The 26358-nt window shown below is 49.1% G+C and overlaps 2 protein-coding genes across 7 annotated transcripts; one reads left to right on the top strand and one right to left on the bottom strand.

Moving 5' to 3' along the window:
• Positions 1 to 89: 89 nt before the first annotated feature.
• On the bottom strand, positions 90 to 17909 carry DPCD (deleted in primary ciliary dyskinesia homolog (mouse)). Of its 2 annotated transcripts, XM_025466981.3 has the most exons (6): positions 17776 to 17909; positions 13276 to 13356; positions 8319 to 8443; positions 7836 to 7969; positions 776 to 878; positions 90 to 387 (listed from the first exon to the last, which is right to left on the bottom strand). In XM_025466981.3, exons 1-6 carry the CDS (start codon positions 17837 to 17839, stop codon positions 283 to 285), a joined length of 612 nt encoding a protein of 203 aa, XP_025322766.1. In that variant the 5' UTR covers positions 17840 to 17909; the 3' UTR covers positions 90 to 282. The 2 variants fall into 2 exon arrangements, with proteins under 2 accessions (XP_025322766.1, XP_025322768.1); XM_025466983.3 differs by lacking the exon at positions 13276 to 13356 and having other exon boundaries at positions 17776 to 17907.
• On the top strand, positions 17869 to 26152 carry POLL (DNA polymerase lambda). 5 transcript variants are annotated; one of them, XM_025466977.3, is made up of 9 exons: positions 17869 to 17998; positions 18816 to 18981; positions 19692 to 19986; positions 20176 to 20341; positions 20716 to 21033; positions 21788 to 21961; positions 22516 to 22644; positions 24660 to 24828; positions 25268 to 26152. In XM_025466977.3, the coding sequence occupies exons 2-9, from the start codon at positions 18867 to 18869 to the stop codon at positions 25630 to 25632; spliced, it is 1731 nt and encodes a 576-aa protein (XP_025322762.3). In that variant the 5' UTR covers positions 17869 to 17998; positions 18816 to 18866; the 3' UTR covers positions 25633 to 26152. The 5 variants fall into 5 exon arrangements, with proteins under 5 accessions (XP_025322762.3, XP_048958956.1, XP_025322761.3 ...); XM_049102999.1 differs by having other exon boundaries at positions 25249 to 26152; XM_025466976.3 differs by lacking the exon at positions 17869 to 17998 and adding an exon at positions 18152 to 18665.
• The last annotated feature ends 206 nt before the right edge of the window (positions 26153 to 26358 follow it).

Genomic DNA, 26358 nt, shown 5'->3' with positions numbered 1-26358 from the left:
TGATGTTGAAGGTTCCTGAAGACAATGCCCTCACCAGCACCCTCCCGGGCAAAAGGAGGGTGGAGAAGTGGACAAGAGGGCAGTCTATGCACAGTGACTCAGAATGACTTTACTGGGAGATCAGACCATGATATCAGGGCTAGGAACACCCTACAGCCCAGTTCTCACAGAGCCTGGACAGCTCTTGGAAGAGAGGAGGTACCCCTGTACCAGAAAGGCCCAAGCTGCAAAGTCTGGAAGAGCCTCACCCACCCACCACGCTGCAGGCTCAAGGATGGTCTGCTACTGGGTCTTACAGTCCCCATCGCTGCTGTAGGCTGTCTTCACTTTCTTTAGCTCCTTCTGAAGCTCTGACTCAGCTGCCAGGACCTCCTTTGGCTTCTGGTACTGTGGGTGAAATCAGGAAGAGGACATCATTCAGCCACATCTCCCCTCCTACATACACACTCGGGGCCTCCTCTGATCCCTTTATTTGAAAAGGAGGAAATTGATGCCTACAAGGTTGAATGAATTGCTTAAGGTCACATGACTGGCTGGGAGCCTTCCACCAGAATCCCAGTCCTGTGATTTTCCACCCTCTCTCCTCTTCCAGCTGTGATTTCTAAGATCAGCTGAGCACCCTCACCCTACCCCGCTGTCCCCATGCCTGTTCTCTAGCAAGCACACTCCAAGAGTTGGGGCTGAAACTGGGGACACTTCCATGGGGTGGGAAATGGGCAGGGAAAGAAGGAACCTCTCCCTGATGCAGTGGCCAAGAAGTCTGGGTGAATCTTACAGAAATGATCAAGGTGCAGTTGGCATGTGCAAAACTCAGCAAGGACCCATCCACAGGTAGCTGGTGTCTGTCTAGGTCAGGAATGGAGAATTTCTTGTAGTACCTGTGGGAAGACCAAGAGATCACCAGGATATCCAACAAGGTGACCCCCAATGACTGGGCAGCAGGCCCTCTGGTGCCAAATATCTACATAGTTCTTCCATACCTTCCATAGAGCCAAAAAGGAAGAAGGGGAGCCAGTTAGAACACCAGGATGAGGGACACCTGGGTGGCTCGGGTTGAGCGTCTGCCTTCGGCTCAGGTCACAATCCTGGAGTCCCAGGATTGAGTCCCACATTGGGCTCCCCATGGGGAGCCTGCTTCTCCCTCGGCCTATGTCTCTGCCTCTCTCTCTGTATCTCTCATGAATAAATAAATAAAATATTAAAAAAACAACAACAACACACCGGGATGAATGAAAGGCATTTTGGCCAGGCCAGCAGTGAAGTGCAGGACCCATCATGGTTACTTTATTAGACCAAGGATTAGAATGACTCATCCTTCAGGGTCAGGACTCCCAGAGACATTCAGAAGAAGCCTCCTATAATATACAGCTCAGTCAGGCCAGGCCTTCTCTGTACCCCAAGAACAAGGGACAGAGTAAGTATACCTAGGGTTGGCTCCCAAAGTTGGGGACCAATAGTTGCCTTTACATGGGACCTTCTCTGAAGACCCCAACTACTTTTTTCCTCTTTTGGGGTCTCTCAAGGCCCTGTGGGCCTAACTCTGCTTGTAGGCCAGAGAGGGAGGTATATCCACAAGGAGAAATCTAGAAAGACAAACCATGTGACTCATCTTGGAAGCTGGACCTCTGGGGCTCCAGGCGACCTTGCTGGCCCTGAGATGCCCCGTGCCGTGCCTTCATTTTCACACAAGGTCTCTATCATCTGCAAGATGATAGTCCAGAGATTAACGAGCCTGTTTAGTAAAAACAGACCCAAAAAACCCAAAGGGCAACACCTAGTCCACAATGTGTACAACTGGATTTCATTTTACAGGAAATTTGACCTTCTTCACCAAAGAAAGAGGTAACATGTTTTGTCTGGCTTCACATCCAGTCATCAGTGGGGTCAGGATTAAAGCTCCTTGCTCCTAGTCGAGTGTTTATTTCAGCAGAGCACCTCGTCTCTAGGAAGAGGCTTCTTTGGCTTCTTCCCTGGTGGAAGTGGGGCCTAGGCTCTGGCTAGCAGCTGTCAGATCTGTCACCCAGGCATGGCATCATTGCTCCAGTAGTGGTTGTGTGGGCTGGGGAGGGAAATGCTGCCGGCAGGTACACACAAACTCAAGTGAGGGGCCCCGGAGAGGATGAGGCTTTTAATACTTCAGAGGGGCCTGGTCCTTATGGTGACAGCTACCACAAGTTCAATTCAAATGCCCCGATGCCCCAGGGACTCAGAGTTGACATCAATGCAGCACTTCTGTCCTGCTCTCCTGCCCGAAACCCTCAGTTTCGCAGAGGCTTTTGGGCCCCTCTCCTCCCAGGTTCTCCACTCCCCGCCAAGGTGCTGGGACCCACAGGAGGAAAAGAATGTTGACTTAAAGGCTGACAGTTCAAAAGGAGTGGGGGCTGGGGGATCCTAATGGCACAACAAGCTTGCTTTATTTCCCAAAGCTCTGCCCCAGGGAAAAGCGATCCATCTGCCTGCAAAACCAGGATGGAATGCTGCCTCGTTCTCCTAGCCGGCCAGGGCGAGGGCTCTTCCTGAGGCCCTTGGGCTGGCCAGCAAAGGTGGCAGACACTGATAATAGGGGGAGTCAAAGGTTAAACAGCACAGATTAGATGAACACAAAGGCTTGTTAGGAAGTGTTAACATCTTCCCTGCAAATACACACAAGCAGCAGCACTTGGAGAGCAGCAGGAACCAATGGGGCCTGGGGGAGGCCTTACCATGCAGAGCGCAGGGACATCCTTTCTGCCTGCCTGGCTGGTGCACTGGGGTGGGACAGGGACACACCTGCATCCCCTCAGTGAAGCCCCAGCAAACCACGGTCCCCAGGATGGGACACTGGGACTGAGAAAAGAAACCTGGGGGGCTTGGACTCAAAGGGAACTTGAGGTGCGGGGCTTGCCTCCTCCCTGTCACCTGTTACCACACGGTGAGGTGAAGTGAGGGGATGGAGGCAGAGTGGGCACAGAGGCTCTGCTTTGTCTGTGGAGTCTATGAATGGATTTAGTGAATGCTTGAGGTTACACAACCTTCCCCAGGGCCAGTGTTCAAGGGCGTATGGGACATCTGCCTCCTTTCCTCAGGGAATGGCTCACCCCCTTCTCACCTCCATTCCCTGGCCTTGGGGTTTCCTTGAGAGGAACCATACTTGACTTTCTCACCAGTACCTGGACTAGAGAGGGACCCACTATGCTTCCAGAAAAGTCAGAATGCTCGGCCCCAGGCAGTCCTAGGGAGGCAGCAAACAAGACTTTAGGCATCAGGTATGTCCCAGGCCTTGAGCTGTGAGCTGGGGATTTAAGGATGAAGAAGAAAGAGAAGGCCCTATCTCTGCCTCAGGAGATCTTGTTGTTTCTGCTGAAAGCTAGGCCCTCACGGTACAGTGCTTCCTGGGCTTTGGGTGGACGCATGTCACTCCCCTCTTCCCATGTCCCATCACTGCTCTCAGTCTCAGTCACACAATGAAAGGTGATGTTCATTAATGCTTATTCAGGGTCAGGCACTGCTCTATACACATTGAATCCTCAAAACAACCCTTCAGGCTGGTTGCTTTCATTATCCTCTTTCACAAAAGAGAAAACTGTGGTAGAGACAGGTATCTTGCTGGAGTCACAGATCTGGTCAGTGGAGAGGCCCCTATTACAAGTAATAGCTCCCCAAACCTCCTGACCCCTCCATCTCTCCACATCTTCTCTCAGAGTAACAGATGCCCTGGTCTAGGTTCCCTGCTCTCCAAGGATGGGGCAGATATGGGGGTGGAGGTGTGAGGGTGTTGTCCTCCCCTAGGACCCAACCACCCCACAGGTCCCTCAGGCACTCGAACACATCGGTTCTCCTTTCTGAATGTCAAAAGTTCTCGAAAGACATGGGGAAGCAAAGGCTTTCAGGACAATTCCTGGTCCTGGCCTGTGACCCTGGGCAGGTCACTTAACTTCTGGGCTCTGGTTTCTTCCTCTAATAAAGAAGCTGAATGAACTTTAGTCACGGAACTAGATGAACCTAGTCACTGTCCAAGGGACTGGAATAGGCCAACTCTACCTTCCCTGAAACTGCCAAAAGGATGGCTTTTTTATTTTGGCTATTCTGGAGTTAATCTATAGTACCCCACCACTCTCCTACTATATCCCCTTCCCAGTTTCCAGTCCTTTCCCTCCTTTGTGGTAAACTGAGAAAGGGCACAAGAGGCCAGGCCTTGAGAGACTCAGAGGAGAGGCTGAAAGTAGAAGCAAGGCCTCTGTGGAGAGTCACATGGGTCACACCCTACACTGCTCTGGGGCGCCCTGCATACCAGCACACAGGCTTGACCAGATGGGTCCGGAGAAGCCTCTAGCCAGTCCTGCCCTTGGAAAAGCAGTAGACAAACCTCCCTTCTTTCTTAAACATCACAGCTCCAGGCAAACCGGTCATCCCTGCCCACAGCAGTCCTTCCTAGACTCACGATGCACATTCACGGACTAAGACTGCTGTTAAGTCCTACCGAAGAGAAACTTGTTTAATCCAGTTTCCTCAATTTATTCGACCACAGAATCCTTTTTTTCTAGTGATGCCTACTAACACCTCCCACAGTGTCAGTGTCACCAATGTCCAATCAGCCACGTTCCAACTTCCAAAGACTTACTATAGACATGCTTCATGCTTCACAGCCACTGTGCTGGAAGTTTGTATACTTATGATTTCATCAAATCGCCCAAACAATCTGTGAGGTAGGTATGAGTATTCTCCTGTGACACCTGAGGAAACCTTGCCCAAAATACTGAAGTTAATATGTGGCAGAGGCCAGACTTAAGCCAACATCTTCCCACTCCAGTGCCCTGGTTCATTCCACTTAGAGCTACCAGCTTCTAGGCTGAGGCTAAGAACCTTCTTTCTGAATAGACATTCTTATCAGGAATAGGGAGTACCACCCTGGGATCCTAGAAAAGCACTTTCTTTCTTCTCTGATTCATCCACTCCCTCACTAATACCTAAGGCCAAGGACATGATACACTGGAATCAATCCTTTCCAGAAAAGTGGCCAACCCAGTCCTTCAGAGACAAGGTATGGATAAAGGAATGTTGGCTTTTACTAGTAATGTTGGCTTTTACATTCCAGAATATTAGAACTCAGGCAGGCACAGAACCAGAAGGCAATGGAAGAAGGCAAATCAGAGAAAGATGCCACAGTGTGGGTACTGCAGATGCCTGGCCATCTAAACTGTCGCTAACTTTCCCTTCCAAGGAAGTCATCATGCTGACTTTACAAACATATTTATATAATCATTAACATATAATACAAGAATGAAAACATGTACCCTGCCCAACACTGGATGGTGTGGTGATGAAAAGACAGATTTTTAACATCCTGAAAAAACTGAGTATCCTGCTCAAAAGAATAACCATTGCGTTAATTAGTGGTAGTAAAGGTATAAGACACATTACTGCTCCTAGTAGGAGATGAAAATGCTACTAAGCTCAAGAAAGAACCAGTTAAAAGTTTGGCCTTTCTCTCTAACCTCTGGCAGAGAGGCGAGGCTGAGCCAGGCAGGTCCACTGGACCAGAGGCTCAGTGTGGACCCCGAAGTGGGCAATCACATACTCCTCTCCCCTCTGTGGGAGTCCAGCCTCCAGCCCTAGCCCTGCCCCCTCCAGGAGCGTTCCTCCCATCCCACCTGGCTTCACTCATCAGTTCAAAAATGTCATCCCCCAACCTTGAGCGCAGGAATGGGCTTCCAGCCATGTTGCTCCTGGCCAACAGCGCCACCTATGGCTGGATATGAGCAGCAGATGGGACCCAGAGGATCTGCCAGCAGATGAATTTTTTGGTGAGCTAGCTAGCCTCTCTCCTCTCACTCCCTGGTAATCACATTTCTGCCTGATATCTGTATTCGACAGTGACCTCTGGGGGACAAAAGGGAGGCAGCAGCCAGCTCCACAAACTGCTAGGCTGCAGATTCAAGTGCTATCAGAAGCACTTTTGTTCCCAGTTTGGACCCAGGGCCTCTTACGCCAGGGAATGCTTGCTGAAGCACGGAGTTTGTTTTCCTAAAGGCAATTTCTCTGTTGTCTGAAATTGCTAAATTCCACTTTAGGCAGTGACTCCCATTAATGATGAGAACAATAACGGGAATAAACTGCCTTTTATCTGAGGGCTTCAAAGTGCTTTATAAACGCAAACCCTTATTATTATGACTTTATATTTATAGACAAGGCCCACTGCAGGGGCTGCTGGCTGCATGTAGAGCAATAATCTTGAAATTAATTCATTCATCTCCACCCCTTCCCCATCCCCTTAACCCTGCCAAAGCGATAGGGTCCAGGGGTCATAAACGGAGGGCAGAACCCAAGGCTGCACTGGGGAAGCCTGGGAGCTATTCTGCTTCCCTTTGAGCCTCATGGACCTGAGGGAGATGGGAGGGGAGGCTGGCACCACACCCTCTGAGGAGATGGAAAGAGAGCTGGGTCCTCCTTCTGGCATGAAAACCAATGGATGGATGGTGGCACCTCTGGCCCAAGCTTAGCACCCACAAGGCATGCTGGGTGGCTTCAGTTTGCGGACCAGTAACTCATAAAACCTCCTGTTTTAATACCTCAAGTAGGGATCCCTGGGTGGCGCAGCGGTTTGGCGCCTGCCTTTGGCCCGGGGCGTGATCCTGGAGACCCGGGATCGAATCCCACATCAGGCTCCCGGTGCATGGAGCCTGCTTCTCCCTCTGCCTGTGTCTCTGCCTCTCTCTCTCTCTCTCTCTCTCTCTCTCTCTCTGTGACTATCATGAATAAATAAATAAAATTAAAAAAAAAATACCTCAAGTATATTTCATGGGAATTGGTCTTATACTACAATCCCTTTGGCCCGGGTCGAGGCCAGCTCATTACAGGGTTCTTCTGTGATCAGAGCTCTGGAAATCTAAATAGGATCAACAATTTCCAAGATGGTCAGGCCAGAAGCAGCCCCACCTGGATCAAGTCGCCTCCTTGGCTACCTTCTGTCTCCTCAACCCTATATTTTGCCTTCCCTCTGTCTGCCCCCAGCGAACACAAGGAGAGAAACAAAGGGAAGTCAGGGGGATCCCTGGGTGGCGCAGCGGTTTGGCGCCTGCCTTTGGCCCAGGGCGCGATCCTGGAGACCCGGGATTGGATCCCACGTCGGGCTCCCGGTGCATGGAGCCTGCTTCTCCCTCTGCCTGTGTCTCTGCCTCTCTCTCTCTCTGTGTGTGACTATCATAAATAAATTAAAAATACAAACAAACAAACAAACAAAAAAAAGGGAAGTCAGGTACCCTTTCTGAAACAGAATGCAAGATGCTTCCAGGAGACCAAAGTACCTGCCTACTGCCCTCAGTCTAGAGAGGTATAAGGTTTGCTGCTCCCAGACTAGTACTTTCAAGTCCTCTAACTGCCTCCTCAGCTGGGGGGGCCCTCTAGGCCATGGCTCCTTGACAGCCCCCAACAGTGATGACACTAGGCCAAGTTCACCATGGACTGGATCCAGCCAGGAGGTCAGAATAATAATAATCTTATAGCAGAACCACTTAAGATCACAAGTCAATGGCCAGGTGAGTCCCTTGTCCCTTCATGTACACCACAAATATTTGTTAAAACCCCAGTATGTGCCAGGTACTGGACCAGACATCCATTGTTCCTATTTCCCTGCCCTGATGGAGCTGATTACATTATTCAAGCAGCTCCTGCAGAAAGGAAGCCCTCTAGCTCTTGGCATCTTCTGGGGCTTTAGTGCAGCCTCCTCCCTCCCTGGGCTGAAAGAGGAGGCTTCTCTGCCCTCTGAGGTGGGGAGCAGTCTGAGCACCAACCCTAGGTCAAGCCCTACCCCACACTGTGCTCATACACAGGTAGCAGGTGCCCATCACACCACTTACTTTTTGTTGGTTGTTCTGACAATGATGCAGCGCTCCTTCTGATCCACGCAGACACTGTAGACATCCTTAGGGTAGGGGAGGTTTCGAATCCGCCACTGGAAACTCATCTTGGTGTCCTTGCGCATGAAGATGGGCTACAAAAGGCATATCCAACTTAAAGACTGCTCTTGGTGAGGGCAAGCAAGAGATGGCTCCCTGCTCTGCAAAACTCCACCTGGGGCACACAACAGGAAGCCTTCAGCTCTTCCCCACAGCTCCCCTCTGATGCTGCTATTGCTGTGACATTCCAGGCCTGGAGCCCTTGTCATGGGATGACCAAGCCAAAACCCTCTGGGTATTCATTCAAGCAAACACTTCTAGAGCTCTGTATCCAGGCAGGCACACTGGAGACAAGGTGGTGAAGAAGACATCGTATTTGCCCTCCAAAGCCAGCAGCCGGCTCCACCCCAGCCCCCCTCAAGACACCCGACAGATAACACATACATTGGCATTGTTTTCCTTGATGAACTCAGGGCCCAGGCTCCCTGCTCCCAGGAATGCTGGCTCTCCCACCTCAATCTGCCACTGGCCCAAGGCTCCCAAGGCACTTTTCACACGCCACTTTCTCACTGAGGAGAGAAGGAAGCAATGGGATTACAGGGAAGGAAGGGACTCTGCTCTTTCCTGCTGAATCAATGATGTCATGTTAGATGATTGGAACAGGAGAAAAGCAGGCGCGGCAGGCCTTTACACCAGTTTTGTCCATTTGACCAGGACCTCACAACTGCTGAAATCCCAGCAGAGCATTTCGATATTGGATAACCTGGAAAGCTTGTATTCTGGGCACTCAAACAAAGGGATTGGAACAAAGCTCTGAAAGGAGCTGAGTGGAGTTAAGAAGGTGTGATTTCAAGCAAGGGAGAGGTGTGCTGGTTAGGAAAAGGGTAGCCACTAGTAACAGGGAAATTGCAGATCCCAACAAGTCAGAGTTGAGGTGCATTTTTTTCTCTCTGCAAATGTGCAAAGGAAAAGTAAATTAAAAAGATGAAAGCTGACAGGCAGATTTGTCTCATGATTTAGAAAGTCAAAATGAAGAATTCACTCATTTCAGCTCTACCTGGCTCAAAACAACAGCCCCAGAATTGTATTTAAACAAAACTTTAGGTTCATACCATATTTTAACTGCATTATTTACAGAAGATCTCATATGAATTTGTTTTTGTAGAGTAGGTTCATCCTTTTATAATGCAAACAATAATCTCTATTTTACCTTGCTTTATTTAATTTATTTTAAAGATTTTATTTATTTATTCATGACACACACACACACACACACAGAGGCAGAGACACAGGCAGAGGGAAGGGCAGGCTCCATGCAGGAACCCGATGTGGGACTCAATCCCGGGACTCCAGGATCACACCCTGGGCCGAAGGCAGGTGCGCTCAACCGCTGAGCCACCCAGGAATCCCCTTTACCTTGTTTTACAAACCACATGTTTACATAAATTGTTTTCTTTTTCCCCTAAGGTACATACAGTATAGAAATTAAAAGTGAAAAACTAGTTAAGTGGACATTACTTGAGAACCCCAGCCAGAATACTGAGGAATCCCAGTCATCCATGTCCTCATGGTGCAGCCATGACAGCAGGGGAGCCTTCCCCTCTCCTCCAGCTATAACCCCTGGGCTCCTCTCCCTTCCTGCCACATTGGCATCCTCTAGGTGGGCACCCTAAGTGCTGCAAAAGGCCAGCAGCCTTCCCACAGCCATTGGAAGGAGCTAAATGGGTCAAAAAGTGCCTGATGTTCTGCTGCAGCTGCTCCCATCCACTTCTCTTTCTGGGCTGAGGGGGTGAGACTTGTAGTAGGATTCTAGGATGGGTTTCTTCGAGACCTCTGGAGCAGCTATGCCAAACCCAAATACCCTCCCTGCTCCAAGTAAGGCATGCAAGCTGAACACAAAAGTGTGCTATAAAATTAGAATTTTCCCTTGAATATGTGCTTTTATAAGGTCTGCTGCATTCTGCAGTGTGATTTTATTACGTCTTAGGGCCAAAAATTCTCCCTAGAAACACATTTCCAAGTTTATAATGAAAATTAATAAGGAAGAGTAAAACTTGGAAATATGCTTTATAGGCAACTTTTTTTTTTTTCACAAATATTTCTACTCTCTTAAGTGAATGGACTGTGACCGGGAGTATATCCAAATCTATTCATGTAATACCTCGCTTAACTGGAGGCCAGCCTTCTGGCTGTTTCACCGCTTTCTTGCTTGCTTTCTTTCTTTTTAAACACCTTGGGATTAAATTCTTTGGTAGAATGTAGAAGAAAGTCTCCCTACTTATTCCCTTATAAGATCCAATAAACAGTTTTGGTGAAGTCCTTGTTATTTTCTCCATGTATACAAGCTCGAATGCACACGTGCAAATACACTTCGTCTTGTATTTCTCATCCTGTCTTTGCTCCTGAACTCAAGGACAGTTCCTGTGGCAACAGAGGACTGTTTCCACCTGCTGTCACTCTGATTTGATTATATGTTAAACTCAAACTAGTGTGTGTAGGGTAGCTCCCTGGGACGCTGTCTTTTCTTCCCAGCTGAGCCAGGGCCAGTCCTTGGAAAGGAGACTTTCAATGACCCTAAAGGGTCTGATGAGGAATATATGAAGGAGGCAGTGCCTGGGGGCTTTTTTCCTAAGTCAGCAGGAAGCAGGCTGATGTCCTAGACTGCTTAAAGGAAGGCCCATCTTTCAGGTGGGCTGGAAAGTGGAGGTCCTAAAGGCCTCTTTCCCCAAAGCTCCAAGCCTTGGCCTGCTTCCAATGCGGATAATTACATTCCCCTTTCCTAAATACTCCCTGCAGCTTAAACTGGATGCAGGATTCTTCTTTTCTGCCCTAAAACACTGCAACATTGCTCTGTGGCTATTAAACAGCTGCCACGTCCCATCCCTGAGGAGGCTGAAGGGAATCGAGTGGGTCATTTATAAAGCCAGTGAAGTGCTTAGGGATGAAAGTGCTCAATATCCTCCAAATGCAGCCTGGGGTGGTTAGGCTGGCGGTCAAATACCAAAGCAGATTAAGCCAGTAATCCAAATGTAATCGCTGGGGGATGGCCTGCCCTTCAGCCTCTGCCCCCCTGGACATGCTGTGTTCTTCTGGGGCTGGTTTGATGTTCCGATCATTGTTATGGGGCCCTTCAGGTTTTTCCTCTATGACTACATACAGCATTCATTGTGCGGGGTGGGAATGAATAGCACTGAGACGGTTGAAAAAAATATGACACCACTATGCTTGTTAACACCAACTGGAAGGACTCTGTCCTACCCAGATGCACCACTGGCAAATTATTTTCTGGGTTTTTCTAACAGAAAACCAGTTTAGAGAATTACCAAAGTTGTATAGTGAACTGGAAAAATGGAAACTTAATTCTCATTTATGGCCATAATAACCCTGTCCGTATTTTACTTCATAGAGTGCTCAAGCTCTAGTTCGGGCCCTGAGACTGTTTATACATAAATAATAATTTTGCAAGGGCAGTTGGCGGGGGTAGGGTGAGTGGTTGAACATGAGTAAGAGAAGGTTCAGCTGTTCAAAGGGCCCAGTGGTTTGAGTGGGGTGCTCCTTCTGCCCATCTCTGTCTTGCTCCCACCAGCCCCTGCTTCAGTCATTCTGGGGAGAACAAAACTTAGTAAGAAGGCAGGATTAAATATTCTCAACTCCCAATAGTATGTTGTTGTGCATTAAAGCATGGGCTCTTAACCAGGCAAACTTAGGCTTAAATCCTAACTCAGAAACTAACCAGCTATGGAATTCTGAGCAAGGTGCTTAACCTCTTAGAGCTTCTGTTTTTTCCCCGACTGTAAAAGGGCACAACAGTACCTACCTCATTGGGCTGTAATGAGGATGATTCAGTGAGGTAACTCATGTAAAGCACTTAGCATAGTACCTTAATAAAAGTTATGACATTAATATCATTATTAGGTAAACTTTAGCCAGTGTTCTCCTATGAATCTCCATTTCAGCTTCTAAGAAAAAAGGAGTTTGTAGGCGATTGTCTACTCCCCATCTGCTGAGAAGAGTGACAGGTTAATGTGGGATGCTACAGAGGAAGGTACCTGAACTTGTTTTTCATTTTAATTTCACGTCCAAGCACAACTAAGAGGCCAGGAGTTATTTGTTTGCTTGTTTTTATGGCCACAGCAGCTACAGGCATTTTATTTGCTCTGAGTGGAGGAGAGGTGTGGTGCTGGGAGCTGCAGGGAGGAACTGCAGCTAGTCTCTAGCCTGGCAATGGTGGTGGTTAGCTCACGTGACCTCTGCTTTCATAAGCTCGCCCCTGTTAGGCATTCCAAGGCTGTCACCCCCTGGGAGCGCTATAAATTACAATGCATTGTGAGGATATTACTACTGTATTGGTTTCCACCAAATCAGTGTCATATGCTAAACACATCAAGATTTTTAATAGCACCAGACTAAACCAATTGGGACTGGAGCCCAAGCAGCTCATAATAAGGAGGGATCAACACTTCACTCTACGACTGAACATGCGCAGGACACACATTTTAAGACTGGAGACTAAGAAAATGCAAACCAGTGTAATCCGTGTTGTCGGTTCTAGACATTTATGAGCTGTCAGAAAAAGGGAAAAAGAAAATTCCCTTGCCAATACTACCTGTCGATCAGGCACAGGAAGAAATTAAAGTCAAGAATAATGACAAGAAAATAACCCAACCCATGATTCCACCATTGGATTTAGCATTTCAGGTGGAACTTAATAAAGAGACCAACTCCCACTGCTGACAGCCTCCGACCCTGGGTCAAAGCAGCAGCCACCTAGCTCTGGGAAGTCTGTTAATGCTGATATGCATACCTAGGTACAGAGGATGGACAAATCAAGGAATTCTCAGAAATCTGAGCTGGACCCCTTATTCACGAGCCTAGTCTTAGAGGAAAAGAGCTGTAGGAATGAAAATAACCATCTTGCAAAATCCCCATTTTTACCCCCAATCCACTTTGATTCAGACATTTTCCAAGGGTCAGATTTAACAGCGCCCCCTCTGAGGCCAGGTCAGTACTGGCTGCTGCTGCTGCTTGCTTGCTCCTGCTGTGGCTTTAGAAAACGAGCAATACAACTGCAGTTAAAGCCTGCCCTTACCTCCATTCACTGTGCCTGGCAGAGAGGATCACTTCCAATTCTGCCTTCTGTCTACAGTTCTTTCCCGACAGTTTCCCTACAGAAGACTTCCTCACACTCTCATTTGTCTGGGGGTCAGGTGGAACTTACCTCCAGTGTCCAGCTCTAACCTCACATTATTCTCAGGAACAATCTTGCCTTGAGGGCCTCAGTCTTCCCTGGCTTCCACCTTTGGTGCTCATTCCTCCCTCAAGCCTAAGGCTGGAATTGCTTACCTGTGCTTTAGGTTACCCCAAGTGTTCCTCAGGGCCTTTGGGAGGCCCTGTCACTCACCAAGTAGTTCACCCGTCTTCTCATCATATTCTTCGGCCATTTCCTTTCCATCTGGGAACAAATAGTGCACCTTCCTTCTTCCTACACACAAAGCAGAGAGTGCCTTACCCTCAAGCCTCTTCTTACCTTGCAACTTGCACATCAAGGGATTTTCCTGGGAAACACCAACAGCCTTGGACTTGAGCACAAGAAACCCTCCCAGAGCTGCCCATGAGCTCCTTGCCAACTACTGCCACCATCACTGTAAGACATGCCCTGGGACACCTTTCTTTTATGCAGCTTTCTCTAAATGGGGTCTTTGCTCTGCTGTTCCCTCTACCAGCAAAGCTCCATTCTCCTGCTGAACTCCTTGCCCTTCAAAATCCAGCTCAAATGTCAGTCCACTGAGAATTCTTTAGCCACCTTGGCAAAATTCATCACTTCTGTATTCGTTTGGATCTCCCTACTGCTTTATTCATATCCATAGTGGAGTATTTATCACATAGTATGATACTTTTTTTAAGAGCATCTTGTCTCCCTAGGAACGGTGCCATATTTAGCTTTCTATCCTCAGTTCCTAAAACCAAGCCTATGTGGTCAGGATATTGAACTGGGTTTCCTGACCAAGCACTCCTTCTAGACACACCATTGCTGTGCCTTCTGCATGCCTCTAAGCCATTCCTAGCACACAGCCACATGTTAGTCCTCTTACATTTTCTTTACAGCATTTGCCTCAGTATGATTTATATACATTGATTACTGCCTGTCTTTATAGGAGGGTTTTTATCCCACTTTTATGGTTTGGTTTCCCTAACACTAAGCACAGTACCTGGCACATATTAGGAGCTCAACTAAATATTAATTGAGAGAATGAACACTGATTCAACTTTCACAAGAATCCCCTGCAAGAATCCAGGGGAGTCTCCTAGCCTTCCATCTATATAGCTATAATTCCACCTATATAGCATAATTATTTTTTAAGTGACTATGTAATTTTCCCTATTTTTACAAATGGGTGAGTTGACACAGGTAGGCTCCTCAGTGAGCCGAATAACAGGGTGCAGCTACCCAACCTATACTTGATGAATAAGAGTCCCAAGGACCCTGAGCAGTTAAAGGAGTCACTACCTAAAATCTGCAACTGGATCTGATCTCCCAAGCCATTTTCCCATTTAATTCACTCTCCTGGACATAGTTCCCTTGAGTCATTCTTAATTTGTATGCTGGGGAAACTCATGCCCCAAATTTGTAGAGCTTCTCAGCACGTCCCTAGGTATACCACTCCAAATCATTTGGATGGCTCATAGAGCTGGAAGGGGTTTTCCTGTCAGGAGTGGGGTAAAAAGTGCTGCCTATGAGCAGCTGAAGGTTTCTGGCCTGAACCTCCTCTCCCACTGGAGTCCATATTGAGTTCTGGAAGGATGCAGTGCTTACTATTGGCCTAGCATTTTACATGTTTTATTGTATTTAATTCTCACAATAATCCAATGTGACCCCATTACCTGTATTTCACAAATGAGGAAAATGGAGGCTTACAGGTCATGTAGCTTGTCCAAGCTCATAAAGCTATGAAATGACAGACCTAGATTTAAGCTCATTTGAGGCCAAAACCCATACTCTAATAATCATACTGGGATAATGTGCATAGCTTTAAATATCTGTAAGGCTGAACACTGTTCCAAGGGTTTATTGTTTATAGTGAATTACCTATTTAGACCTTAGTTTATTTGGGTATTCATCTTCTTTTTTTACTAATCTGATTGAGCTTTATGTATATTAACCATGTGTTTTATATGTTGCAAATATTGTTTCAATTGCCTTTTAACTTTATTTGAAGTGGGCTTTCCCAAATAATTGCTTGTTATACAGTCAACTGGTTTTTCTTTTGTGGTTACTACCCAGGAGTTGTAATTATCTGTATTTTATTCTATCACATATTTACTTTATAGCTATATATGTGTATGTGTGTGTATATATATATACACACACATAATTTTATTAGTATACTTTGGTAAAAAATATATATATATGACTGTACATGCATGAAGAAATATGAAAGTTTATGCATGAAAATGTAAATTATGGTGGTGCCTAGGTGGCTCAGTTTGTTGAACATCTGCCTTTGGCTCAGGTCATGATTCCAGGATCCTGGGATTGAGCCCCACATCTGGCGCTCTGCTCAGCAGGGAGTCTGCTTCTCCCTCTGCCTCTGCCAGTCTTGCTCACTCTCTAATAAATAAAATCTTTTAAAAAATGTAAATTATGATTATCTCTAGATGGTAGTTGATAGGTGACTTTAGTTATTTTTCATATTTCCATAATGAGCATCAATTCTTCCTGAAAAAAAATTCAAGAGTATTGGGTTCTCACTACCAATAGCAGTGATTTTTTTTGTGAGAGGGAGGTAATATTCTCCACATACCCAACAGGAAAGTAAATCTATAGGAGAGGTTTGACAAGATGTATCCAATCCATATACTTAACATTAATTATTATTATTTGACTTGGGGGAAAAAAAGACCAACAGCATTGTTGTGGATGCTACTAACAAAAAAACCTAACAAAATCCTAGATGATGTAATATTTGTTAAGAACTGTCCTGTGACCAAAGGAAGTGAAAGCAAGAACTCGAATACTTGTACCCCCATGTTCAGTCCAGTACTACTCACAATAGCTAAACAAGTGGAAGCATCTGTCCATCAACAGATGAATGGATAAATACAATGTGGCATATGCATACATACAGTGGAATGTTATTTAGCTTTGATACATGCAACATAGATGGGCGTTGAAATAAGTGGTTGCTAAGTGAAATATGCCAGTCACAAAAGGACAAATATTGTATGTCTCCACTTACATGAGGTTCCTGCTATAATCAATTCCATAAAGACAGAAAGTGGAATGGTAGTTGCCAGAGGCTGGGAATGGGGGAATTAGTGTTAACAGGTACAGAGTTTCAGTTGAAGAGATCCAGTGCTGGAGATGGATGGTGGTGATGGTTGCACAACAATATGAATATACTTCATGCCACAGAACTGTATCATTAAAATGGTAAATTCTATATTATCTATTTCTTATAATAAAACCAGACACCACTGTCCTATGAAAATAATGTCCAAAATCTTTAGCTTGGCATAAAAGGTCTATCACAACATACCCAATTTATTTAAAATCCTTCATTTCCCACCATTTCTCCTCACTGCTCCTTGAGAAAAGAGAACTTTTATTCACCTTGCATCCTAGCACCTGGTACCTGACAGTGTGGGGGGTTATGGCTAGGTGACTGTTACTGTTTCAGCCTCACTAAATGTTTTGTTTTCCCCTAGTAATCAGCCATATACTTTCACACCTCCATGCCCTTTTTTTTTTTTTTTTTTTTTTTTACATGTGAGTCATTCCTTCTAGAACAGCCATCTCCTCTTCTACACTTAGCAAACACATTAATTCCTTAGGACCCATAAACTTTACCTCTTCTGTCAGGTCTTCTTTCAAAGAGATGATCATTTCCATCTTCGTGCTCTCATACACTTTACAGAAAATCCCAACGTCTACTTAACACACATTTATTTACATATCTTTTTTTCATTCTCTGCTCTAATACACAACCTAGCACATAGTAAAAGCCTCCCTAAATGCTGCGTGAATGAACGAGCAAATGAGCAGGTGATATTAATTTCCAAGCTTCCCTGATTGGCCTCCTCCGGTGGATGGATGGATGTGTGCTTCCAGCTGGTATCCTCAAGCTACATGAATTTAGACCTAATTCATCTGGCTGCCAAGTGCGTCCAGGAAAGGACTTCTGCGGCAATGGGGGGTCCTACACCCGCCAATCCTAGAGTGAGACAAAATCAGGACTCCTTACCCCTATGCCCACCTTTCCCAGGCACAGCGCTGGGGCCCTTGCTGTTTTTCCCTATAGATCCCAGGGAATATTTAGAAGTTCACTTACAAACATATGACAGCTGGAAAGGACATCAGAGATTGCCCATCCAGCTCATTTTACAGACGAGGAAAATAAGGCCCAAGCAAATAAAGAAGCTGTGATTTAATGGCAGAGTAGTAACTAGGGCCCAGGTCTCCCCACCTCTTCAATGACACCAGGCTGCATTCAGCAACAGAACCCTACCGAGTGGACAACGGGCTAGGGCTGGTCTAAAACCCTCTTCAATTTCAGTTTCCTCTTCCCGTAAAATGGGGTGGAAATTAAAGAGCTGCTTGGGACAGCTGTCTGGAGCAAATAACATAACGAATATGAAAGGAGTTTTTATTAGGAACAGAACTCAGAGCGGGGCGAAGTGGTGTAGAGGGAACTAGGAGGTGTCCAGAGGCGCGTGTTCCAGTCACGTCATCGCTCTGGGCCTCAGTTTCCTCATCTGCCAAAGCAGGACCGGGCCTCGTCTGGCAGCCGCGGCCCTTTCAGCTCGGCCGTCCCAGGCTCGAAGGCCCTTCGCGGAGGCCCCAGTCCGAAGGGCTGGGCCCTGGGGGAAAGGACTAGGGAGTTCGTGGGGGGCCTCGAGTTACCGTCCTGCAGCAGCGCCGTCTTCTCGGCGGTCCGCAGACACTCCAACCAGCCGGTTACCGCCATCTTCCCTCCAGCCAGCCGCGCGACCGGCCGCTGCCATGGCAACCATTCCGCCTACGGTCACTTCCGGCCGACCCGGAAGGTGTTCCGGGCATTTGGCCTCCCTCCCCCCACCCTTTTCCCACCCGCCACGCCCTTCGTCCGCTCTCATTGGCTGCTCTGGTAAGTGGTTTACTCCGGCCGGCTCGCGGGTGAGCCGCGGGGTCCGAGGTTGACCCACCGCGGACCCAATCGCGGCGGGGGGAGCGGTCCTTAGGGCAGGGTCCAGACCCTCCAGCCCTCCTCTGGCCCCCAGCTGGGAGTCCCTGGGTGCGCGCCAGCTGGGGACGCGGCGGGGACCCCACAGCTGCGGGTCGTCTCCACCCCCAGCTGTGAGGCCGAGACTCCCCCCAGCCTCGGAAGGCGCCCTAACACCTGCTGTGGCCATGCCCCGTCTCCCCGCAGCTGCGGGGCTGAGCTCCCCCGAACTAGAGGCCCACCACCAGGGCAGGTGTAGGGCGTTCCCCCGCCCCCCGGACACCCTCACCCCGAGGGTTTCCTCTGCGGGCCTGTGATGGGGTAGAGGAAGATCATGTGGGATTTAAATGCAGATTCATCTAAGTCCGTCAATCCTCTTGGGAGCCCAAGCCCTTTCTAAAGATGTAGCTCCATTTCCTAGCCTGGCATCCCCTTTTGGTAAAGCCCTTTCAAAGTGGGATGCTGCAGAGCAGACACTACACTGACTCTTTAGAGCAACCATCTGAGGAGTATCATTTTGTACCCCTCCAGAGTTCCTCAATAGTCCCATTCTTCCCTTTATATCCCCCAGTATTCTGACTTTGAAAGGCTGGTAAGTGCTAGGCTAAATTGCTGAAGCTCAGCTGGGTTTTGGGAGACCCCTAGGGGAACTGAGGTACTGCCTCCAAAGTCCGGTTGTTAGAGACAGCACCTCCATAGGCAAAGGGTTGGGTAACCTCAGTTCTGGGTTTCCACATGACAGTTGGCCCGATCAAACCTAAAACTGAAAGGCAGTGATTTGGCCAATACCCCAATGGACCCTGGGGGCATCTTGAAGGCATTTCCCAAAAGGAGGAAAATTCATGCCAATCCATCATCAAAAGCACTTGCAAAGATTCCCAAGCAAGAAGGTGGAGAAGAAGAAAGAGGTGAGCAGATCCACCCTCAGAGCCCTCATGTACTTGAACCCCTAGGCTTCCTATATTGTTCATGACTAGAATCAGATAGTAGAGCTGATTTCTGCCAACCCATGGCCTGCAGGTTGGTTTGTGTATCTGTTGTACCAGGCTTGGGCCCCAGTCTTTGCCAGGCCACTTGGCTGTGTTATTTTCTAACCCATCCCTAGACCTCTGTTAATCAGAAAATACTCTCTGGCCCCTAAGGAAATGACCAGCAGATTCCTTTGCTCTCCAGGAGGTTGCCTGAAGGTGGGAAACTCAGGTCCCCAGAGTTACATTATTTTGCAGCCAAGTTGACAAATAAATGACAACACCTCATGTGGCAGGGTGGGGGAGGGGAATATCTGTTACACTGTGAGGCCTGTAATGGCAAGACATATGGCCTTATGCCTTGTGTGACGTAGATGTCTCTTAATACTTGAATGTAAAGATGATCAAATGAATCCATATGCAGGATACCTACAATATGCTAGGCACTGTTCTAGTTTACATGAGGGAACAGGACATACTGAAATCCTTGCCCCTTACATCAAGTGAGGGTTCATGGGGAAATTAAGTGTATGCTTGCGGCTGAATCCCCAGAAGGCTGGCTGTCTGGATGGAAGGAAAACGATTGTTTGGGTTCATTTGAATCATATCCATCAGTCATGACAATAAGCATCTGGATGTCCCCTGCACAGAGTGGCTGAGCTCCCTGCGGGCACATGTTGTGCCCAGTGGCATTGGGCGAGCCCGAGCAGAACTCTTTGAGAAGCAGATTATCCAGCATGGTGGCCAGATATGTGCTGCCCATGCCTCAGGGCTCACTCACATCGTGGTGGATGAAGGCATGGACGGTGAGCGAGCCCTCCGCCTCGTCGGACTGTCCCAGCTGCCCCAGGGTGCTCAGCTGGTGAAGTCCACCTGGCTGAGCCTGTGCCTGCAGGAAGGAAGGCTGGTGGACACGGCAGGATTCAGCATCTGCATCCCCAGCAGGTGAGCTACCTCCCCCCACCCCAATCCTTCCTCAAGTGTTTCCTGGCAGCATCTTGAACTCTCTTCTTGGGTTATTAAAAATAACTTTTATTGTTTTAATCAGAAAAAACAAGATTTCAGAGTAGAAGATTGGGAGCAGGGGTAGAGCCAGGCCTTTGGGGTCTTAACTTGCCATCACCATCCCTGCAGGTACCCAGGGCTCCAACCACAGCTCAGCAAGGCAGACCAAGAATTTTCTGCTCCTCCAGGATCCCATGAGGCTCTGCTCAAGACAGCTCTCACTCCTCCTCGTTCTGCCACCAGGCCTGTATCTCCTCCCCAGAGGACAGAGGAGGCCCCGAGCACCCAAGCTCAGGTCAGGAGCCTCCCAGCCCTCAGAGCTCCCTTCCCCTGGAAACTAGGTCACAGGAACAGGGAGGGCCTGGTGGTTGTTCAGAAAATCCCAGGCCCCTAAAAGAGGAAGGATCTCTATTGCGAAGTCATTTGGCTCTTCCCAGCACTCATCATGCCTGCATTTGCCCAGGCACACCTACCATTTAGGGGCTTCTAGGGCTGGGCACTGGGGGAAGCCTAAAGGAACATGGCCCCACAGTTAAGGAGACCCAGGTCTGAATCAAGAGACCCAGCCTCATTCCTGAGTCTGACTAGAAGACTCAGCCCCACCTTTGAAGAGTTCTTCTGGGGGCCAGGGGCATGAATTTATCATCTCTTCTCTTTCCCTACCTCAAGCTTGGCTCTGATGCTGAAACCAGTGATGGGGAAGAGACCCAGGTTAGCGCAGCTGACCTCGAAGCCCTTATCAGTGGCCACTACTCCACCCACCCTGAGGGAGATGATGACCCTCGCCCAGCCCCTAAGGGCCTGGATAAGTGGGTCTGTGCACAACCTTCGAGCCAGAAGGCAGTCAACCACAACCCTCACATCACAGAGAAGCTAGAAGTGCTAGCCAAAGCCTACAGTGTTCAAGGAGACAAGTGGAGGGCCCTGGGCTATGCCAAGGCCATCAATGCCCTCAAGAGCTTTCACAAGCCTGTCACCTCCTACCAGGTACCTGCGGGCCAGGGCGGGGATGCAGGGAGATGGGGTGCTCTCTGTTTACTGGCTGGAGGTTGGTGGAGGCATCAGTCACAAGTGGGGAGGAGGTGGGGAGGGCTTAAGTTTTATGATGTCTGAGACTTGCACAAAAGAAATAAAACAGGGAGATGGATAAAAGCAGATTGACAGAACCTTGATAATTATAGAAGCTGTGACAGGTACTTGGGGGTTCATTATATTGTTCTCTACTGTGGATTTTTTTCCATAGTAAAAGGTTTTTATAAAGGTTAGACGCTGGAGGCCAATAGACCACGGTTTGAATTCTGGTTCCCATCATTCACTGTGTGATTCTAGGCAAGTTACTTAAACTGTTTGAGCAATGAAAAGGAACTAAGATTAGTGAGGGACTCAGGTACTCCTGGGAGGACCAAATGTGATGCTCCCTGCAGTGCAGGACCTGGCTCAGAAAGGCCTCCCCCACCTTGTTGTTACCATGATGTTGGTGACTAGTGTCACACTGCTGTCTTTTCTCTGCTTCCCGTGCTGACCCCCATCCCTCTGAGAGCCAAAAGACAAGTGACCCAGCCCAGCCCATCCAATCTTCTCATCTTCACTTGTGCCCAGGCTTTACACAGCCATCAGTTGCCAACTGACCAAGCTGGCTTTTATTCAGATACGTGCTAAAGGAGTCTGCTAACCCACCACTGGCTGTACACCTCCCATCCTCTCACTCTTCTTTTCCTGCCTCTGCCTCCTCCTCCCCCAGGAGGCCTTCGGTATCCCCGGGATTGGAAAGCGGATGGCCGAGAAAATCGTAGAAATCCTGGAGAGCGGGCATCTGCGGAAGCTGGACCATATCAGTGAGAGTGTGCCTATCTTGGAGCTCTTCTCCAACATCTGGGGAGCCGGAACCAAAACTGCCCAGATGTGGTACCAACAGGTCACACTATGTCCCAGCACCCACCTTAGTTTTGCTCTTTCTTAGAGGTCCTGCCCCACAGTTCTTGTACCCTGTGCTCTGATGGGAATGAACCAGGAGGGGGACTAGGGCTCATGGAGACCCCTCTCCAGGCTCCCAGACCTGCCCTGTTGTCTGATAGCCCCAAGACATTAATTTGTGATAGAAGCAGAGAGACAAGAAGTGTGTTTTTCTCTCCCCCTGACTAGTAAGGGCCTTCCTAAGAAGACCAGGCCTCAGGGCTATGTGTCCAGATCAGTGGTTTCCCCAACCTGGTGATGCCCAGAATCTCTCAGACTGATGGACTTATGAGCCAGTATTTTAGTGTTGTGGCAGGGCTGGATTGGGATGTGTCTCCCATGCTTCCTACTCCTCTTGGGTCCCACTGATTACAAATGCAACCACTCCTGGGGTTGGTCCTTCTTCAGGCCTTCCTTGGAATCTGGGGGTGATGGAAGCCTTGTGTATGTGCTCATTCACTGCCTCTCCATTGGTTCTAGCTGCTCATAGCCTCCTCATCTGGTTTCTTTTTCCAGGGTTACCGGACCCTAGAAGACATCCGCAACCAGGCCTCCCTGACTACCCAGCAGGCCATTGGTCTGAAGCATTATGATGACTTCCTGGAACGCATACCCCGGGAGGAGGCTACAGAGATTGAGCAGACAGTAAGGAGAGCCAGGCCTTGGTATAAGGTCAGGGCCTGGCTGGAAGCCAAGAACACGTGACCCCTCAGCTGGGGAGCCAGGCAGAGGAAGCTGTGGGACACCAGCGGTTGAGACCAGTGGGGAAAGGACCAATTGAAACTGAAGCTGGAGGGGTGGGTGGCTTTAGTAGGAAGTGCTGTAACACCAGGCGTCTAGGTTAGGGTCAGTAAGCATTGGCTTAGATCCTGGAATTCTGTTAGGACTGGGTTAATGTTAGGGCTGGATTAGAGATGGATTATGGTCAGATCTACTTTAGGATATTGGGGTTTGAACTGGGTTAGGTCAGAGTAGGTTAGGGCAGAGGTTCTTAGTGTTCTTTGATTCACAAACTTTTCTGAGAACCCAATGAAAACTATGGACCCTTTGTCTCCAAAATTTGTACAAAGTTTCCTATCTCCAGACATACACACCTTCCACAGGACCCTCCCTTACTCCCCACAACCTGAGGCTGGTTCAGAGTTTGGGTTAGAATTGGTATAGAGACAGTGTGCCAGTACAATCAGGTTTGGGGTCAGAGGAAAGCTAGGTTGAATTGAATTAATGTTAGGCCCAAATTAAGAGTAGGGTTTTCTTAGTATTGCTTTTAGTTAAGATTTGTCATTGTCCTAAAAATAAGATTTGGCCAACATTAGGTTAGAGTTGGGTTAGGGATTAAATTCATCAAAAACCTAGATTAGAAACTAGGATGTATTTGGGGTTAGATATATCATTTGTTCAGTTGGTATCAGGATTAGGGGCTGGTGGCTGTGGGCAAGATCTGCTACTTTGGGATCAGGTTTTGATAAGGTAGGATTCTATAGAGTTCCTGGCCCACCTTAGTTGAAATCAGCCTCCAACTCTATTCAGGCTACTGGACTATGAGGCTGGTGCAGGATGGATGGACAGGCTCTTTTGTCCACCCATCACGAGGCCTCAGTGCTAGTGATGACACCGTCACTCAGCCACGGTGTCCAGGCACGGAGAATGTCCCAGTGAGCCTCCAGCCCCCAGCCCATTGGAACAGTGGTGGCTTGCCACCTGGCATTTAAGGGCTCCAGCTTTAGGAGTTTTTGATGGGATTACTCATCCTAGGTCTCCTCCCAGCCTGTAGGGAGGCTCAAGAAGGGAGTGAGGGGATTAGAAGAGCCTGGCCTGTCAGGAGAATTGAGGTGTCCTGGCCAAAGTATCCAGGGTCCCAGAAATCCTCAGTGTCCTGGGGTAGAGGCGTGGAGGCCATCTGCATATGAAAGGCTTCCGTGTCTCTGGGGCAGAGGCTAATGGGCTTAGTTCCTTCAGTGAGGATGATCCTTCTGCTGACAGCCCCCTCTTTCTTGGCTCCCTCTCCATGCCGAGCCTCCTTCTTCCAAGTAAGAGTGTGAGCACTAGCTCAGAATTGCCTCCTCTTTGCTTTTTTTCTTTTCCTTTACTATAGGTACAGTTGTATTCCTGTGCTCCATTTCCCCCTAGGCCTGGGCCAGGGCACCCTGCTAGCCACCTGCTCAGGCCTCAAGCCCCAACTCACATACTCTGCCTTTAGCTCCAAATCTATACCTGGGGCTGCTGAGACCTGGCAGACGGGCACCTTGTGCTTTGTCCTAAGTGGACAGACCTGGGCACATGGGTTGGGGCAAGGGCCAAAAGAAGGTGTGTCTCTCTGCTCTTAAAGAGCTCTAGAAGAAAAGATCAGTGCCTTCCATCAGAATCTGAGTATACACCTCTTAGATCTCTCTTCAGGCTGAGTCTGGTGGTGAGAGCACATTTTCTTCTCTTCTGTCCTAGCAAAGCTGGAGAACTGCCATTCCCCAGGGTAGACCTCTGGCATCTGCTCCTTGAGGCTTTCCCTCAGGGTTGTGTCTCAAATCCAGGGATTGGCTTAGGGTATCAGCTGGAAGTATGGGCTCCTGGGTCAGGGAAGTCTCTTGTACTGCCATGGGAAGGCACTCCTTACAGGGCTTGAGGTCCACAGGCCCTCCCCACTGCCCCCTGCTCTTCCCCAGGTCCGGAAATCAGCTCAGGCCTTCAACCCCGGGCTGCTATGTGTGGCATGCGGTTCTTACCGACGGGGGAAGGCAACCTGTGGTGATGTGGACGTGCTGCTTACTCACCCGGATGGCCAGTCTCACCAGGGCATCTTCAGTCGTCTCCTTGACAGCCTTCGGCGACAAGGTATAAGCTCCATCTCTGGGTGAGCAGGCTGGCCGGGGCAATGCGGGGCTGGGTAACTAACTCCCAGGAGGGAGAGCCTCGGAGTTGCAAGCTCTAAGCAGGAAGCAGGGGAAGGCTGCTTCATGAGAATGCCACCTCTCCCTCGTGGCCAGAGCCATTTCAGGGAAGAGATGAAACAGTCCACCACTCCTCCAGTCAGGTGCTCAATACTGCCTGCAGATTGAGTTTCACCTCACCTGTCTACGACACTGTAGGGGACACGGGGAGGAATGACTATGCGTGGTTTAAAGAGGCAGGCCCAGAGAGGGCAAAGCCACCCAGTAATGAAATTCATGAACTGGGAATGGAGGACCTAGGGATAAACAGGAGAGACCTGGGAGGACAGGGCAACCCAGGCCTGGCTCTCTACCCTCCTAGCAGCCTTCCGATGTCGTGCTAGGGTTTCTGACAGATGACCTGGTGAGTCAGGAGGAGAACGGCCAGCAGCAGAAGTACCTGGGTGTGTGCCGGCTCCCAGGGCCAGGGCGGCGGCACCGACGGCTGGACATCATCATTGTGCCCTACAGCGAGTTCGCCTGTGCCCTGCTCTACTTCACTGGCTCTGCCCACTTCAACCGCTCCATGCGGGCCCTGGCCAAGACCAAGGGCATGAGCTTGTCAGAGCATGCCCTCAGCACCTCTGTGGTTCGGGACACCCAAGGCCTCAAGGTGGGGCCTGGCCGAGTGCTGCCCACCCCCACTGAGAAAGATGTCTTCAGGCTTTTAGGCCTACCCTACCGAGAACCAGTAGAGCGGGACTGGTGACCCGTGGCTGGAGGGGAGGGGACGCCAAGCTGGACCAGCTGCCCCACGTGGCCATCCAGTACTTGGCCAGCCTCAGCAAGCTGAACCTCACTACTTCAGCCACCTGGGCCTGAGGGAAAGGGCCAGCCTGGCTCCCTCTCCACAGGAGAAAACTGCCATCCTTCTACCTCATCGTTGCCCCCTGCTAGAGTTTTGTACAAGGCCTCCTGCCCCCATTTTAAGCAAGAACAGGTGTTGGTGTGAAGCCAGCTTCCTGTGCTGAAGGCCCAGACACCCCTACTTCCCTACCCAAGGAGGCTCTGACTGCTGGGGGTGGGATGAGGGCTGCAGGGAAGGGGCAAACAGCTGTGGTGGAGCATCACCTAAGACCCTTTGGAGCCAGAGAAAGCATTTCCCCATGTACTTCCTCTACCCGGCCTGCTTCCTGTGCAGCTGGAGCTGTGGGGCGGGGGTGACCCCGGCTTGGTAAGGACAGCATTTGAAGGCCCAGGAGCCCAATAAAGTGCACTTGACATTCAGACTTCCTGGTGTCTGAGCTGCTGTAGTCCCTGCCTGCCTTCTTCCATCCGTGCAGGGATGGAGATGGGAGCTGAATGGGAGTCCAGAAAGGCAAGTCAACTGCTCTTTAGACAGGGCCAGACTGAATCAGCTCCTGAGCTCAGAAGGGGGTGGGGGTGGGTGGAGGAGAGGGAGAATCCATGGAGTCAGGCATTAGGAGCGCCTGTG

Source organism: Canis lupus, chromosome 28, assembly GCF_003254725.2.
Source record: "Canis lupus dingo isolate Sandy chromosome 28, ASM325472v2, whole genome shotgun sequence".
NCBI lineage: Eukaryota > Metazoa > Chordata > Mammalia > Carnivora > Canidae > Canis > Canis lupus.
This window is presented reverse-complemented; position numbering and strand designations above follow the sequence as displayed.